This window comes from Acanthaster planci, linkage group LG02 (assembly GCF_054643075.1).
Source record: "Acanthaster planci isolate LZ-2023a linkage group LG02, COTS_SCS, whole genome shotgun sequence".
In the NCBI taxonomy this organism is placed as follows: domain Eukaryota; kingdom Metazoa; phylum Echinodermata; class Asteroidea; order Valvatida; family Acanthasteridae; genus Acanthaster; species Acanthaster planci.
The window spans coordinates 22601881-22621345 of NC_141778.1; the positions used below are offsets into that span (position 1 = coordinate 22601881).

Genomic DNA, 19465 nt, shown 5'->3' on the forward strand with positions numbered 1-19465 from the left:
TGGAACAGGAAGCTGTCGCATGACTCACACCATCTCATTGGTTGCTATGTTGCTATGGTGACCAACCGAGCTCCCACGCACATAAACAAGTACACAGGAGGCACGTTGTATGTTGGCCATCAGGGACCCTGTTGTAATAAAGTGCCCTTTCTCATTCAAAGGCGGAGTCCAGAGCCAAAGCCATACCAGACAGAAACGGCTTAGATAAGCGACTTGCATCACCACAGGTTACACATGACCCAACCTCACAAAATGAGTCTTATGTCCCCAGCACAACTTTTGAGTATAAGCCTTTACAACGTAAAGGCCGGGTCATATACTGGTATACTCACTGTAAATTCACAAAATTGGATAATTATAACTCAAGCAAATTTTGTAGCAAATGCTTTGTGACACTGAATTCGTTTAGCTTTCGGGTAAATACGAAAAAGCCTTTCATCAACAAGAATCCACCATTTTTTTCCGCTCCATTAACAAGATGCCAAATTGAACAATACATAAGAACATAGGAGCCCAGTTTGTTCTCAGGACAATTCAAGAAATTAGGGGTCCATTTTTTCCATGTCTCTGTCACATCTGACAAACGATTTTGTAAAGTTCAGAACACATTTTCTAATTTCCAAGTGTGATGAATTAATGCAAATTACCTGCCAAACAAATAGTAACAGTTTGAAATCAATTCCAGTGATATTTCCAAGTCAAATAACAAAAGTCAGATGTAACGGGGATACAAAAATATCACACTTTTGGACCCCTAATTTCTGGAATTACTCCTAAATACAAACTCAAACAAAACCAAACCTTAAGCCTCATTTTGGGGTCTCTAGTCACACACAGCAAGTTGTAAGCCCCTAAAATAAAATCCTCACCTTTGCTGCTGGTTTCCTTGACGTGCCTGGGCGAGTCTGTTGACTCCCTGCTCTCTCTCTTCTCCCGGGTGTCCCGTCGGTCCCGATGAGGCAGGGCCCCCTCCTGGCCGCCACCCTCCCTGTCCCTGCCGCTACGGGCCGGTCCGTGCCTGGGTTCCCTGTCCCTGTCCCGGTCTCGCTCTCTGTCCCGGCCTTTGCTGCGGGGCTCTGGCGGGTCCAGCGGTAGAGGGATCCACTTGGGCTTTTTGTCTGAAAAATGACAAAGAGGCAAAAGACATGGTGCCTGTTAGCCTTGAAATACCGAACATCTCCAGCAGATAGCTTTCCACATGTACTTGCCAATCATAACCTCAGGAATCAGTAATTGTTGATCTTGGAGAGCAACACGTAGAAAGGCTTCCGGTAGCACCATGCAAAGGAATATATCTCTCTTATGAGTATGTGTGGTTCAGAAAAGAACTGGGAGTATACTCAACGTTTCTGAACCACACATACTCATAAAAGAGATATATTCCTTCGCATGGTGCTACCGCAAGCCTTTCCACCCACTGCTGTCCTTCACCATGAATAGCCTGAAATTCCATCTAATCTTGGAGAATAGTGCAGCGCAGATGTGGTGAACAAAATATGGCTAAATGACAGCTGAAAAGTGTACAAAAATACCAAGGAAAAATGCCTTTAAAAAGAAAATCGGCACAATTGGGTTCAACAGTGAACTCAAGTATTTCTTGAACTATACATATTTGAATAAGTGGTTGATACAAACAATCAAATGATAAACCCTTTGGTTGAAACAGTAGGACCAGAAAATTTTGCTGATGTCACTGGGTGCAGCTGAATATCAAAATATTCAATGTCTAGACAAAGTGAATTCATAATATGCCACACCAATTTTTTGACAATATCGCCTGTGCCATGCAGTAATACTTAGTTTAATCATTACAGTTAAACAGGTCGTTCCACAAATTCAGGTTCTAAAAGTGTAATATTTCTGTGTTGATGTTACAAACTGTCTTTATGTATCAATAATAATGGCCAAGTTTTATTTTAATCAATACAAAAGCCCAAGATTCATTTGCTTCCGATTTGTGACTTTAAAATAAGTGAATTCGTGTCCATGGTTATACATGTGCCTTTTGTATACTTTTTTAAAAATGAAAAAAAAACACCATATTGTGAACTTGAACACACGTCAAAATCATACCGGTAGATGTACATGTATATGTATCCACAATACACATTGATGTACATGCAAAAGTACTTTACAAAGTTCATGACTGCTACCATGCAGGAGTGATCAGCCTGGAACAAACAAGCAAACCAATGTAGTTTCTTATTTTGCCACCTATCACATACATGTACCTAAGCAGCCCACCCTACCCAGGTCAATGCACAGTGTAAGACCACGTGTTGTGCAAACAAGCATGCAAGATGTACATGTACCTGTACATGTGCTTGTGCATGCATATACAGTTTTAATGGTAACAAGAGGAATTGTAGCACATTTTAAAGTGCATGTACTGTACCGGTAAATATTAAATAACGTGTGGACATGGTACGGTACATACAATATCAGGGTGTATTGTTATGGCCAGATGCAATGTACAGTACATACGTACATGTACACACGTACATGTACACGTACATACATGTATCCATTGTAGCATTGTTCAACAGAACCCCATGCCATGTGTCAATTCCATGATTGATCCGTGAACGCCACATGCTATCTTTTTGATCTTTCTGCTTTAATTATCTGTGTTTGATTAAGCATGTTAAAAAAATATAGGAACATGTACGCGTTTCTGTCTTGGTCTTTACTATAGTCAAGTTACTCTGTTTATACCATGTTGTGAATTTATTTGCTATTCAATTAACTTTGTTCCTAGGGTGAGCTTCTTCTTCGAGGGACTGGTTGGTAGAGAAAAATTAATGTCTCGGTGTTTTAAAATGCTACCCACAAAAATAAGAATTTTCTTGCAGAGAAAATGTCATGTATACTGTAGATGAACCAAATTTTGCATGAAGTGGTGAACCACTCAAATTGGTAGGTCATGCTTAAGTTGAGGGAAACCAATCTGGAATTTGCATACGACATGGATAGGCGGGAAGAAAGTAAAATGCAATTGAATTTGTCAGAAAGAAACTGATGACACATTGAGTTCTCTTCTTTGAAGCAAATCGTATTACAGTGTTTCATTTCCACGACTGGAAAAGTATACCGTCACGAAATATGAAGTTGTGGAAAAACTGTCTTCAGCTCAGAACCTGATGTCACTGAAAATGTCAAATAACAATTAACAGATGGCCAACGTGACACCTGTACCAGCCATGGAAACACATCTGATTCACAAGATTGAGGGCTGGTAAGATAGCACTAGCAAAAGTCACTGAAAAATAAGCTGGTGTCCAACAGCCAGCATTAACTGGCAGAGCTGAAATATACCTCATACTGCTCAGGTGACGGTGTGAGCAGACAATATGCATTTCAAACATTCATTTTTTTAAGAGAAAAGTTGACTTTCACTTTATTTTACTAGTCTGTTTTTCTTCCAGATGCTTACATATGTTAAAAATTGGAATGCTCCTAAAATCTAACAATTTTAATAGCATACTCACCGGCTGATTTCTTCGCAGCAGTTGGAGTGGAGACAACCCCCACTTGTGCCATGATATTGATTGGTTGAAAAAAAAAAAAAGAACGGTGACAAATATTGGGCAAATCTTCTTGGAAATTCTGTGCGTAAAATCTATGTGTAAAGCTGCAGCGATTCAGATTCTGGAACCCATGTCTTCAGCAAGCGACATTTGACGGGGCCAGAGTGCGGCGTCGCTCCACGCACATGTACACACCGTGTCACATGGAGACAGCATATTGAACCATATTGTGGAAAGCCGAGTGCACACAATTAATTCCTCATTTTCCGACGAAGGTCAATCCACGTGGAAGGTTCCCACTCACATTTTGCCGATCGTCATCTGTTTTTTTTTGCTTTGGTTTCCTGTCGCCACCAGTTCAAGCGTCGTCTGTGCGTGCCTATCTGACCAGCATTTTGTTCAGTATGCCTCTCCTTTAGGCCCAGTCTGCAGGTACATGTACGCTGTAGTGGTGTGCAGATTACATGTGAAGTCTGCCACAAAATCAAGCCTGGAATTTGTACACGTCTACCAACACATGCAGATCAATGCATAGCTAATTTGATTTTAAAGGGACTGTGCACTCAGTCCAAATTCCACGGAGGGTGATACTCTACTGACAGACAAGCAGAGTTGCCTTTAATTTATGTTAACAGCTAACTTGTATGAACCTGATTTGTTTTTGAGTTTGAAATTTACCTATCCTTTCAATGTTTAGAATTCCTCCTCAATGAAAAAAATGTATCTTTAAAGTGGTCAGTTTGATGTGTGCTCTACCACTGATAAATGACATCACAGTTATACAGTAATGTTCTTGTAAATTGTCCTGAACTGTACGTGTACAATGTATAGCAAGTAGCACAGCAATTCATATGGAGTCTGTTGAAATGTTTTATTACACCTGGCTTGCCAAAAGGTCACTAAAGTTAATAATAGGTTTGAGTTTCTGAAGTTTATATTCGACATTCACCCCAGGTTTCAACACCAAATAACCCGGTGCTTCCAGTCTCTGTGAATGTACATGTAAATCTCCCTGTCCTGATGGCAAAAGGGCTGACACAGTTGTGCCACACAATGGTTCACAATCACACACGAGCCATATGCATGCCACATATGTTGCACATGCACGTCACAGTGAACTAGTTGCCCCTTTGGGTAAAAGACACGCTGAAAAGCACTGTCCGTGACTGGCAACATGGAAACGTGGTTGGCTATGTGCCATGTTGGCCATGTGACTGCACAGAGCACCGTGGCCGGTGTGAGTGGGTATTGCGCAATATTCGGGGAACCGCTGGAGTGGCACAGGCATGGCTGTAGACTGAGGGCTGTGGTTTATGTACAGTGTACATGCATAAGTACATGTACATGGAGATCGTGTCTTCACCAACAGACTCTTTTACGGATACTGAGTAATATGATATATGACCTGAGATAAGTACAGATAAATACTTGTAGTTATACATGTATGTGTCATTGCAGAAAAAAAAAGGAAACCACTACCCGTCCATAAGCTATTCTTATGTCAGGTATTTTTCCAAGATATTATTTGCTAATATATTACTTGATAATGAATTTTTTATCAGGGTGAAATTTGGTAACTGAAAGCTGATAGAAGATATTTTTGTGCAAAAGGGTGGCTGTTGTATTTAACATATGGTACAATTCCCATGAGTTAGGGTTAAACAATCTACTGCCACATTGCTTGCATTCCTCATAATGCTGCAAGTAGGTGCCAAGTTTCGGTTCGGTTTGGACACAGTTCGGAAATTTTTTGCCGAACTTCAGTTCGGTTCAGGTTCAGACACGTACACATAATGCACATTGAGACGTCAAAGAGCATGCTATTAACAAACATGCTGTACATCGTACTTCCATGTGTAGCAATGAATCTCCTCTTTATCCCCGCCAATGATCAACTTCAATGTCAACATAATTTTTGTCTAAACTGTTTCCCTAAAGTTTGTTTAGGAGTTAAAATTTCACAGACAGTTACTGTTGGAGGTGTGACAGTTTCCGACCGTGTTTTGCCAACCAAAAGCAATCATGTTTGGACCACGCTTGACTCAACAAAACGATCGTAGGATATGTAAAAACAGAAAAAAGCAGCATGCTCAAACGGGAGTTACACGTATCTCCTTTACAGGAGACAAGAGCAAATTAGATTTGAAGCGAATTGAGTTTTGGTTATTTTTTACGAAACAGATTCAACTGCCTAACCAGTCAGCATTCTTTCCCAGGATGGCGCCCGTGTGGTAAAAGGGGCAATTTTCCATCAGTCTTTTTCGAATGGATAATGGCATTTTGTTATTTGCAAACAACTTCGAGATCTGGCAAAATTCCGTAACAACATATTCATATTACGACTACGATCACACAAGATCAACTTAAGGCAAGTTGGGCCACCATGCGAACCAAATCTTGTCTTGTGCTGGAGCACTGCAACGGCACGGTCCGCCTGGCAAAATCAGTTTTCCTTCCAGAGTTACTTCAATCAAGCATGAGTCTGACTGTGATCAGCATCCAATCAAAATTCATTTTGCATGGCCAACTATGAGTAAGGACGTGGTTATCGGAGAGTGGCAAACATAATGCTAAATTTGAATATACATAAGCACAATTGGATGTAGTGAGAACTTAGAATTGTTGTGCAGCGGAAATGCCATACGTTGCATGTTCTTGGTTGATTATTAGTGAATTCTAACCACTTACTTTTTACAACTATTACGCAATGCGGGGCCTTCGCGAGTTTACTGTACATGTATGTACATGTACCGGTACATGTACAGTACATTTATAGTATATGTATACACACACATGTGCCGAGTGGCGGAGCAGCACAACTCGTTATCCATTTTGGTAGTGTTTGCTTTTCTATCGCATTCTGTGCGCTATCAATATCATGCCATATTAAAGCCGAACATCCAAACTGACCAGTTCAGTTCGGTTGGGTTTGAAAGTGCTATGTTCGACGATTTTTGGTTCGGTTCGGGGGTTCGGCTGCAGCACTGACTCCTCAACTTCAGGGCTCCCTAAGCGATGATGTTCTTGTCCACTAACGCCTCCGCTGCCCATCTTCAGTCGCTAAGTTCCTTTTGTTTCACTCTTTTGAGTTTAAACTATGAAATCAATAAGGATGGTACCTAAGTGTAAGTAGGGTCTCCTCTAAGCAATGAGAGATACCAGCGCGGTTGAAACTCAAATGGCACGAGTTCGGCGGCTGATCAAAAGAAACAGATGGTTGTGTACACACTCCGATGGAACCAGGCCAGGTGCATTCAACGAAGTATGCGTGGAAACCAGTGCACGGACACGTTGGACCACCCACACCAGAACTCTCTTCATAAATCACAAAGAATTGTCTACTGTTCCTACACAGAGTCAAAGCAATATTTAGACAGCTACCAAATTATCTAGCTGGGGCCTGCAGTAAGCCGAGTGTCTATGAGAAGTGGCAACGGCCACAAGGCTGCGACTTCCATAAGTGGATGTGTTAATGTTAGCCACAGCCACAATGCTCAGACACTACCTCTTGATGTTCATTTCATATTTAGGCCTGCTAATCCTCGGTTACAGCATAACTAATAATTGGTTACCACATAGGATTGTTACAAAAAAAATCCCGCACAAGCCTGTCCCACACTTGTCAACATTATAAAATAAATTCGAAAATCGGGACACCTACTCTACAAGTCAAGAGCAAAAAAAGCAGAAATGGGTCATTCTATGAGGTTGGGGCACAATTTGTGACGGTGTCCTTGTTACTTGGGTAACATTTACTACCTGTTCATGACCTGTAGAGTAGGTCACTTACTCAACAAAACAACACACAACTCTGTATTCAGCCTTGCAAGATGAACATGTATAACAGTGTCAATTTGGAATCCACATGCAGGGAAATACATGTAGCAGTTACAGAACGCACGTAACAATGGACACTGTCACAAATTAACCCCCAACCTCATGGAATGACCCAAATGCGAGAGAAGCTACGTGTATCTACATGTTAATCTTTACACATGTATGCATGAGAAACAAGTCTCTTGCCATGACTTTTTCCTTTTTATCAAAATTTGAATGTTCCAGTTTTTTTGCAGTCTGTGAACTTAAATATCGGAACAGTTCATGATAGACAGAAATGGGTGGCAGGTATCCGCCCCGAGCTGAAGTGCACCCCCCAATCGGCAAAAGAAAGACAGGTGGTTACCAGCGGGTCTTGTGTGCGTTCTGGTGGACGCAAAGACCATACAGGCCAAAATAAATTAGTTACACGTACTCGGCGTGCTCCGCGTCCAACATGCATATACTGAGTGCCCCCCAAAAACCCACGCCCTCTTTTGTTCCGTGCGGAGCGGATACTGTTCTATTCTACAATCTCTGCAACCAGTCCGCACTGTCTTACCTTTCTTCTTGTCCTTGTCCTTGTCCCGTTTCTCTGATGACCGTGACTCAGAGGCCTTGGAAGACGCTACCACTGGCTTGTTGTCCTCCTTTGGTGTTCTGGCAGCCCGTGCCTCCTGGGCGGGGGATTTCTTGCTGTCTCGGCCCTTGGCGGAGGCAGCCGTCTCCTTCTTTTGGGGAGGCTCTTTCTTGGCTGCGGGGCTGTCCTTTTTAGGGGAGGGATCGCTTTTGGTGGACTCCTTTGCCCTTGGAGATACAGGCATCTGCAGAAGGGAATCAAAACCATTGGATTGTTTATCTCTGTCTGTGCTCGTTAGCCCCAAACCTCCCACAACCTTCAAAAACTGGCAGATTTTGATTTTGTAGGAAATAAGGCCGAACCCAACCACCAGTACTTTAAAAGAGCTACACTGCCCCAAAAATCTGTCATTCTGCACATGAGGAAAGGACCCTCCATCCATCTCTACTGCCTTACCTCTCGCTTGGCTTGTGGACCGCCACCCAAGGAAGGCCAGCTGGTGAGATCATTGAAGTCGCTCGCCTGCATGGACAGATCAAAATGCAACTTTGTATTTTTTCCCCCCATTTTTCGCATTTGATACCTGCCTTTACTTAAAGTGAACAGGTGCAAATGTAAAAATGCTTGCATTTTCAAGGAAGCTAAGCTCAATGGTAATCACAAGTAACAAGACAGCACGAAGGAGTCTGTAATCTTCTTGTCACTTTTAAAAGAGATGTTTCTCTCTCCACTTATCTACTTTTTCTCAAAGGGGTGGGGAATCTGGATTTCTGGAAAATTTTTCAACTGCATCTTGTCTACCATCTCAGACGCTAACTTTAAAATTACATTTTGATTGCCATTTCAAGTCTCGGAACCACAAACAAAAAAATGACACTGTTGAAATATTTAAATTTCTAACCCTTTAACCCTAACTACCCCAAACCTGCCACACTCCAACAGCAGGTTTTGTGAGGTTTTGGCAGGTTTGGTACTGTACCTGAGGAACTTGTTGTTGACTTTTGTGAGACTTGGGATGAAAGGCCCAGGGAGATGCTGTTAGATTCTGTGTGAGTTGGAACACACAGGAGTCACTGTGTGCAGTGTCTGGCTTGCTGTACCCACTGTTTGACTACATGTAAGCTTGATTTTGGTACAGGTTTGGTACTGTTCAGTGCAAGTCACCCTATACTGCATAGACCCATCCATACCATATCACTCAAACTCCAACGGGCTCATTCTGTTGGAGTTTGGTAGGTTTGGTACAGTGACCTGCATGTGCAAGTACATAGACAAGTACATGAACCTGTTTGATTCTGTGAGGCTCAAGTGTGCTTTCTATTGCAGGAGCCTGGGGGGTTGGGTTAAAGGAAGTACAGAAGAGCACATTCCATCAAAACATCACAACAAGACAGAACCATGTTGCACTTTTCTAGCTAAGCAATAATCACTTGCAAAGATTGGAGGGAACTGGACAGATCAGAAATGACCTTTGAACCTTTGAAATCACTAAAGCTTGTCTGACAATACAGATGGGCAGGGCACGATAAGCCAATCAGGCACAATGACCTTTGAATTGCTCAAATGGTGATCGGGCTTCGGAAACAGGCCAGGAGTGGCACAGAAAAATGACCCTTTCATTTATCACGCTCTTGGACTCACCACTGTGTTCTTGTCATTTGAAGCTTTCACCACTGTCGCTTTGGAAAAGTTACCAGTTTCATCTGACACAAAAAAGCAGAGAAGAAACACATCACCAATGCTACATGTATAACTTCAACTCATGTCTAAAACTCTTGGACACTGATGAATCAACAGAACATGCTAGAACACCTTGGCAGTATCACGTGGTCAGGTCAATGCAAAAATCGTATGTGGCTTCCAACCTTTCCTTCCTCAATCCTCCAAATCCTTTTAACAAGTTTAACACAAAAAGTTGACTATCTGCTGTGGATGTGGGGAGACGCTGGTTTAGAACAATGTTCAAAGTCCTCATTATAAGAGGTCTTGAAAATTTTCTCTCTTTACATGTAACAGCTAAGAAAATGTTCAGAAAAATTCTTTTGAGAAGGCTTCTCGTTTTTCTATGGATTTGGAAAAAAAAGTTCATTCTCAGCTTAAAGAAACAGCCGAAATCCTGTGGCCAACATCTGTTATGAAAATAAATCAGTTCATTTGCATACGTGTATCTACATTTATGATATCATAACACACACACACACACATCCAAGTGTGTATTTGCCTGCAACTGGGGACCCCCTGTTGTTCCTCTTTGTTTGTACTTAACTTTTTTAGAAGACTATGTTTTGTAGTTGTCAATCGGGGACCCTCTGTCAATCGGGGACCTTATTGTCCTCTATTGTTCAAGGTCCTCAACTGAATACAGAAACAAACTCACACACACAGGATTAGCATATGCCTACATGCACATGCGGCATTGTGGTATGAAATCCCCAAACATATTCCACAAGAATACAATGCTTAGTGCTTACCACGGGGAAAGCTTACCATGGAAGATAACCATGCACAGGGGGGAATGTACATTTGTAAATCATGTAATGTACTTGATTTATCCGCTCTGTCTGCTTTGAGCAGCAATAAGAGAGGGCAGATTTTAACACATTGGTCTTTGGGTGGGAACACACAACACGAGTGTACAGGGTTGGTGCGTGCTTGGCAAGGGATGTACTGACAAATGTACAGTCGAGCATCTGGCGTACATAAATGATTCCCACCGGCCTGTCTCCTCTTTGCCAGTGAGGGGGTGCTTCAAGACAGGGTGGACTTCGAGACAGTCTTTCTCTCTGTACATTCCCACTATCTCCCACTAGTTGCACTGTGCATAATGCACAATCATGAGGTTGCTGAAGATTCACTTAGTTTTCCTCTTTAACCCTAACCTTCCCTAACCACACAGAATTGAACACCAGTAAAGTGTGTGAATTTGTAGCACTGGGTACTGTGCCCCTAAACTGCTAAGTGCTTTCACATGGGTTCAGGCATACCCAAAATAAACAGAGTCCCACAGGTTTTGTTCAGAGTTTACCATATGGTGTTGGAATTTGTGCGCATGGATATGGTCCCTCGTAAATCACTCTGGGGAGTTAGGGTTAAATTATCACACGTACAGCAGTTAGCAGTGTCACAAATCCATCTATGGCTGCAGACTGTGCACAAGCACGCCCTCATTGGTTAAAACAAGAGTTTAGGCTAACACTTACAAGTACAACTGTACAGCATCACACTACTTTCAGTTCATGTAATGTAACCAGATCATACGAATGTACAGGCTGCAGGTTGCAAATATATACCCTAGAGGAGTAGACTAGCAGCATGCGTGTCAGGCTCAAATCAACTTCCCAAATCAAGCTCAGTTTCTACCCCAGCAAGTGTCAGATTTGGGGGTTTGTGTTCCCTCCTGGCCAAGTTCTGTATGTGTATTTTCCCCACAAACTCTGAGTACACAGCACCAGAATCTCTACATGTACATGTACGTGTATGTTGGTGGAGCAAAGTTGGATCGAAAAACAAATGTTCATACCCTTCCCTTCAATGCAAATTTCAATCAAAAGCAGGGCATTTGCAACACTACAATTATTAATTAAGCTGTACGGACGTGCTAATCCCTTCATGATTAAGATTGACTCCTCCTTTGCATTAGATTGTATGAGAATAGTCAAAGCTGACAAACACACCGACTACCATATGGTACAAGCTCTGCACAGTCTACATGTAAGGTGTGAAAACTAGTTCAACCCTAACCTTCCCCAACCACACAGAATTAAACAGTAGTAAAGTGTTTAATTCTGTGGGGATACATGTAGGTCTGGTAGGCCCAAAACAGCTGGCTTTTGCATTGGGTTTGGCATACCTCAGAAAAACAAAGTCCGACAGCCTTTAACTTTGTGTGAATGGGGAAGGTTAGGGCCAGTAACCCTTTGGGGGTTAGGGTTAAATATTCACTTCTTTATGGTGCCATGATATTTACATGCACTGATTCAATATATGACAAAAATGAAGGTCTTAATCATTCGATTGCTTTTTTTTCCTGTGATATTTTGATCTTGGCCTTTTTACATTTTGCTGTCAGCCACAAGTCTTTGCATCCAAATAGCTGATGGAGAAGAAGTGTTAAATTTCCAATCAGTAAAAAGAATAGTCTACAGAAGCTTGAAGTTTCTTAATGCACCAAGATACGTAACTTGACTGTCTGACAATCACTACTTCTGTTATTTTCTAAACCCAAAACCAATTACAGCTACTGCTGGCAAACATTATATGTAATATTGTCAGTATCTTTAACACTAAGTATTGGATATCACTGTTGGATGCACTGAAGTATAACATGTCAATAGACTGTATTCGTGTGTCAGCTGTCTTGAAATAAAATTTCAATACAATTTTCAGCCAGTTTTTGTTTAGAATGTGATAAATTATACACAGTTTTTTAGGCAAATTTTAAAAAGTGAGGTTGGAAACTCAAATAGTCTGGCACCACCCCATTTAACAGATTAGATTAAATATGATAGATTCAGGGAGCCAGATAAAACTGGCTTCCCTGTAAATAAGGTCTATTATTATCTTCCTCTTTTTGGAAGAACAAAGAAGAAAACAAAATGGAAATGCCTCCAGTAAATGTACCTCTGTAACATACTAGTGTTAAGATACTGTTGGAAACAGCAGGCTTAATTAATTCAGAGCAATGAGGGTGATGAAAATATAATCGGCATTTAGAAAGCTCCATTATTTTCTGGAGGGTGGGCCTTCATGACCGAAAAGTAAATACAAGTCGAAATATTATCCACATTTAGAAAGCTCCATTATTTTCTAGAGGGTGGGCCTTCATGACCGAAAAGTAAATATAAGTTGATTAAGAAATCAAATTGCTTTTGTAGTAGTTAATCTGGAAAAAAGGTTGTATGAATTGAGGAGTAATAAACTTTGTGGACACAGCCAACGGACCCAATGAGGCAAACTTAATTTTCTAAACTACTGACTGCCTGCTCATAACTGCACAATGGGAAATCCCTGCATGTTTAGACGTTATCTGGCATGAAGTGGATATTTACATGCACATGCACAAACTACACGTACTGTATTTGTACATGTACACTGCCGTGCAAAAGTCCGATCGCACATGTGCTGTAAACTTTCCGTTGTAGTTTTGCAATAAATTACTGAGTCTTTATAAAAAAAGCATCTCACCCTTGTAATGTCTAGTTATTTTAATCAAATAAATTCATAAATCTCATTGCTGAAGTCGGCGACTACCCCCTCTTTTCGCTAAGTTTCGAGCGACTGTTTTTCGCCCGTGTAAAATCGCCATCTTGAAATATCTCATTACGTATTCATGAGCTCATGAATATTATTAGGTGGCATTTAAACCAATGGAAGCAAAGCTGACGCGGCGGGAAACTCTGTCTTATGAATAATTATAGGTGATTTCGCCGCCTGTGAAGGGTAAATGGATACTAGACAAATCAGGCTACCTCGTGGCGACAAAATTTGCATACCAATACTTTCACTTTGATACGCAAAGCAGCAACACAATGCCAGCAAATACGCCACTTACCACTCGCGAAAAGGGGATGATTGAAGCCTGGAATCAGGAGGGAATTTCCAACCGGGAAATTGCCAGAAGGCTGGGTATCAGCGAATATGCTGTTCGTCGGAATCTCCGGAAATTGACGGAGTTTGGGTCAATGGAACCCCGACCACGCACCGGCCGACCGAGATCGACCACCGAGCGGGATGACCGGCAGCTCGTGAGGGCATCGCGGCGCAACCGCTTTCTGACCGCCCCTGAATTAGCGATGGAGCTTGCCAATGCAGGGGTTGCAGTCCACCGCAGCACTGTTTCAAGGCGATTGGCTGCAGTTGGGCTGCATGGCAGGGTTGCTAGGCATAAGCCCCGACTTTCAGAGCAGCATAAAGGTCGTCGGCTAGCCTGGGCCCGAGAGCACCTGGGGTGGACCGCCAATGACTGGAGCCGGGTCTTGTGGTCCGATGAATCGAGATTCCAACTGTTCCAGAGTGATGGACGGGTGTACGTCAGGAGGACTGTGGGGGAGGAGTTTGACGAGAAGTGTGTTGTGCCCACCGTAAAGCATGGGGGATCCGGGATCATGGTGTGGGGCTGCATGAGTTCCGCCGGTGTGGGCAGCCTGGTGCGGGTCAACGAAAACATCAACGCCGCAGTTTACGTTGACATCCTCCGGGAAAACATGCTGCCATCTGCCCACCATTTGATCGGCCATGAATTCCTATTTCAACACGATAATGCTCCATCGCATACTGCTAGAGTCACGCAGGAATTCTTGGCCGATCCCACCCCAGAGTTTATTAGAGAAATGGGGGGTAGTTGGCAGTTTGAGGTGATGACTTGGCCGGCCCAGAGTCCCGACCTGAACCCGATTGAAAATCTGTGGAACGAAATTGACCGCCGTCTTCAACGTGAAATTCGGCCGGCAAATAAAGATCAACTGTTCCAGATTGTCAATCGGATTTGGGAGGGAATGGACCAACAAGTCATCACCAATCTCCTGGAGTCGATGTCAAGGCGGTGCCAGGCTGTTATCGACGCCGGTGGGGCATTTACGCGATACTAAACCCCATCACTGGATTTCCGGATTTCTCGGACACTGGGCGCCGCCATCTTTGATGATATGCTAATGAGAATACTGCCCATTGACTTTGTGCACACGCACGGAGAAACTCTAATTACCAGGCTCGTAATTGTTCACCAATTCATGTTTTAGAACTGGAAACGTGAATTTAATGGAATAACCATATCAAAACAAACACAGGTATTGCTTTTGTGGAAATTTATTTTTTCTTTTATGCATAAAAAACACACAATTTGTTGTGCACTCAGGTGCGATCGGACTTTTGCACGGCAGTGTACATGTATATGCGCAAACTACACATCCTAGTATGTACTTTTTTGGATGTATCTAGAAATGTCTGCCAAAATATTTTTAATCAATAACCAATTATCATGTTGAAATACATGTACATGTATGATGCATGATGCACCTACCGGCACACTTAAGGTATGAACGTGTCTCATAAATATGTACACTGGAGCTATCATACAACATAAACAGATGGTTAGTTTTAAAGAGATTGCTAAGTGCTCAATGCCGAAGGAGACTACACTAAATTCAAGGGACCTTGTGCCTCTATCTGAGTTTACCCATGCTGAGTACATAAATATGTGTGACAATGGCAAATACTATGGGGCACATGCATATGAACATGTCCACGTACATGTCCATGTACTGTAAATATAACGTAGCATACATGTACCTGTGCAATGTGCGCTTCTCTGATGCAAAATCTTGCATGCACATACATGTACATGTATCTCAACTGTACAAATGGCATCCCAAGTAAATTCTTCACATGGGATATATTTATTATTTCTAATGGCTTTATGCATGCACTACAGATGGTGCTGTGTACCCTTAAAACAGAGAGGGGGAGAATCAGTGATGTAACTCAGAGGAGGCAGTAGTCTTAATCTACTGTCTATCAGATACATGTACAATGACTGATGTATTACATTACTGTTCCTGATCTCTGGTACGGCTTTGTCAACTCATTTAAATATTTATGTGTGCACATACTTCAGACCTGAGCTAATCAGAGAACTACATGTACACGGTTGATACGCATCTATGATATGACAGGTTTCCAGTCCAACTTTTCATTGGTCATCTTACATTACAGGTCTGAGTGGAACGGAGTGGACAGAGTAGTTTTCCAGGTCCCCCCCCAAAGAAATTTTGCTGGTGAGAAGTTGCAGGTACATGTACATAGCTAGGCTTGGGACAGCACTGACCAAATGATTGTATACACATTGTTCACCCTGATGAATGTCATTACTGTAGTGAACTGGATTCACACAAAATATACCAGTGACTTTCTAAACTATTAATTACATGTAATTAATTTTTCTGCAGGGTACATGTACATGCATATTTACTGAACGACCCGGACAAGTTCATTAGCAACGACATTACTTCCTGCCACTACTGGTCAGATTCTAATTAATGAGGCGTTGTGCGACGACTCACATGCCATAAATATACATTGTACTGAAAGTCTGTCTTTAGCACATGTATGGCAGACCGGGGATTTCCCTACCTATTCAAGTGTGAGGTGGCCCACCTCACTGATTTTAGAGACCACCTCAGGATTTCTGGTGAATTTTACCACTTCACACTTAAAATACACAAAGAAAAGAAAAAAGAAAGAAAAAAAGCAAAAGAATTCAGATATTTTGATAGAGATCAGTTTTAAATCATTCAGAATGGTGAAGAAGGACACAGAATACAAGACTGATTTATTTCAGAGGGGAAATTTGGAATAATGCACTATTAGTCTATATAGAGCTTATTTTAGGCCTTTATGAAAACACTCGCTTTTGCTTTAAGCACTAGAATTTGGGCAAAATTTGTTTGACCACCTCACACATATCAGTACCCCAGGGGTAACCCTCTGGCAGACGTATCTCCATGTGCACTGAGTGGACTGGCCTTTAGGCCCTCCAAGGAAAATCCTCAGGTGTGCCACAAAGCATCTAAAACCTCTGAAGAGACAGAAATTCTATGAAGTAATCCTGTCATTTACAGATACCATATTGTGGTATTTAGGATTTAAAAAAAGCATGTACATGTATAACAAAACTTTGATGACAGAGTAGGGTTTGTCAATATCAGATTTTTTAATAACTGAAATGTTGGAAATCTAGTACTGGGCACATTTGATACATTGTGCACATCTGTCATTTCCTCGCGAGGCTTTATGTCTGGAATTAGTCTAAGGTGTACCTAATTCCGTGGATTTTACCCAGAAAATTCTTCTCTGGGATTTTCTATATGATTGCTTCTTATATGCTTCTCCAAATGTAGGTGGATGTGGGTTGGGCGGCTACCCGAGGCGCCCTTGTGTGCTGTTGGGGTGGATTGTACAGTGCATTTGGACACATGTGTATAGAATATGCACTTTATAAGTGAATAAATTATTAATGCAAATTCTGCCTGCATTTCTGCACGAGCCCTATATGGCAGTGCATGCTCTTGAAGTCCAGACTCCAAACAATCAAACAGCACAAAAATAAATAAGCTCCCATGCCTTATCACAGGAACCAGCCCATTATTGAATTATGCAGAACCATGTTGCAATACAACAGCCTGCTTGACAGTGGACAGAGGTGTAACATACTGTAGTCTTATCAGGTTGTACCACTGGGTTTATTATGTACACCTAAGACAATCATTGCATTATAATAAAGTCAAGAATTTTCTGCTTTCGGAAAGTCAAATTCTGCTTTCTTCTGCTTTCTAAATTGTGTGTACAAAAACTGTATGTGACTGTACCTGTTCATATGTCCAGTCCAGTACTGTAGGCCTACATTTACCATACATCTACGAGTAGCCCATCTTTGGCATAATGATAAATGTAGGGCCTACAACGTACCATGCCACTGTGATTTTGGACTGGTCCATGTCCCTATTGATCTATTCATAAGCCATGAGACGTCTGGGCACTATGTAGAGAACAGGACTTGTATGATCTCTGCGATACGGAACCGGAGGAAATCAATTTCGCAAAGGAAAAACAGGAGGGGAAATGCTACCAAATGTTACTTTCAAAGTGAGTTAAACAGTGAAAATGAGTTGTCATTCCTACTTTGGGTTCATATTTATTTGATCATTTGTGCAGAAATGATAAAAAAAAATTTGTTTTATTTCTTTACCGAGAATTGCGTTTTCCGCTTTCTACCCCAAAATCAGCGATTTTCCGCAAAGCGAAAAATTCTTGACTTTTACATTAACCACTTGCTGCCGGGTTTAATTTGAAGCTGCATGACAAATTCTAGGGGCATTTTCAAGATTTCTGATTTCAAAATTCTTCAAAAATTCATCACTTCACTTACTGGACATTTACACCCACATAAATGGCTACTCTAATCTGACAATCTGAAAGACAACATCTATTGACGCCCAAGTATTTAGTATTTCAGCCAGGCCTGCCAAATTGTAAAGAGAGCCCAGATTGTGCGGTGTTACGTCATTTTCTTTTGTTCCCAAAACTGGCCTGTGCAGCAGTATCATATCGCACATTGCTGGAGCGTTTTGTCCCCAGTCGTAATCCGCTCACACTGAATGCCACAAACAGTGGTATACTCTTTCAAAATAATGACAGATTACCTCCGCTATTGACAACTGAAAAAAATGTTGGCAATTCCCAGCAGCCCAGTCTTTTGTTCCGAGTACAGTCTTTTGTTACAAGGCCCAGCTCCTTTGTCCGATTTTGAGCACCCCGGCTTTACCAATACCAGGCACCCCAGCACGAAGTATTTTTAGAAGTACTTGAAGTCTCCAAGTCTAAATGCATGTAGTCCGAGACAGCAGATGTCTAAATTTACATGCTACTCAGATGACAAAACAAGCATTTGACATCCGACTTTGTGCGCATATACAATTTAGAACTTTCCGCTCTGTTTACCAATATGATTTCAAATCAACTGCACTGTGTGTTGCGTAGCATGTGGTCTTGCACATTCAAGCATATTAGGATATAACAATTGACACTGGGAAATTATAGTGTAATGAAAATGATATATCTGATTTATTGGAAGAAAACCAATGACAGTTTAGGGCATGCATGTAAAAAGTCCCTCACCTTTGGATTGTGTGTTAGGTTTGACAGCTGCAGGGAGGTGCGTCACAGGTTGTTGCTCAGGCTGTGTTGTGGGTTTTGCATTCTTTTGGTCTTTCTGCGATATGACCGGGGGAACAGGTGGCGCTGGGGGTACTGCAGATGCGATCGCAGATGCCGATGCCTCGGCTTTCAAAGTCCTTGGGGCTGGAGTGCTCACAGTGGCAGCTGTGGTCGTGGCACCGACCACCTTGTTTTTCGTCCAAGCGTTAACTTTTGGCGGTGGAGCTTCCTCGATGATGAATTTCTTCTCTGGTTTTTCCTCCTTCTCAGTCTTTGGGGGCAGCCTCCTGTTGGTATCACTGCTGGCCTTTTTCACATTGGATACGTGAGTGCTGTTTGACAGGCCTGCGGTTTTGGTCTTTGCGTCCTTGGGTTTTGCAAGGGGGCTCTCCTGAGGCGTGGGCTCCACAGTCACGGCATTTGTGTTATTCCTGTGCCAGGGGTTTACCTTGGGAGGGGGAGCTTCGACATACTGATGCTTCACCACATCAGTGTCATTCTCCTCTGTCCTGTTTTGCTCTGCATCACTCTTTTCCGGTTCCACAGGTTTGACATTTTCTTTGGATTCTGTGGAATTGATGTCTGGCCGCACTGCAGACACTTTTGGATGAGTGTCCACAACTTTGGCAGGTTCTGACTGATCCTGAACCACACTACTGTAGCTTGGTTGCTTGGCAACTTCTGCTGCCATTTTAGCTCCTCACTTCCAGAGCACAGCTTTCGGCTCTGATCTTTATAAACTTCACAAAGTGCTTGAAAAAGTGTAGGCAAATGAAATATATGAGTTGCGTGAATACAAACAAAGATCTCTCATACAGCTTCCTGAAGCTCA

At 42.1% G+C, this 19465-nt stretch overlaps 1 protein-coding gene across 1 annotated transcript in view; it reads right to left on the minus strand.

Annotated features, from left to right (window-relative positions):
* LOC110976082 (uncharacterized) overlaps nucleotides 1-19465 on the minus strand; it is a 37358-nt gene that overhangs the window by 17030 nt on the left and 863 nt on the right. The window contains exons 2-6 of the mRNA XM_087132642.1: nucleotides 18595-19385; nucleotides 9565-9626; nucleotides 8380-8445; nucleotides 7906-8167; nucleotides 870-1118 (exon numbers count right to left, since the gene is read on the minus strand). Of these exons, the coding sequence (XP_086988768.1) occupies nucleotides 870-1118; nucleotides 7906-8167; nucleotides 8380-8445; nucleotides 9565-9626; nucleotides 18595-19324 (1369 nt within the window). The 5' untranslated portion in view covers nucleotides 19325-19385. The remainder of the gene's footprint in view (nucleotides 1-869; nucleotides 1119-7905; nucleotides 8168-8379; nucleotides 8446-9564; nucleotides 9627-18594; nucleotides 19386-19465) is intronic.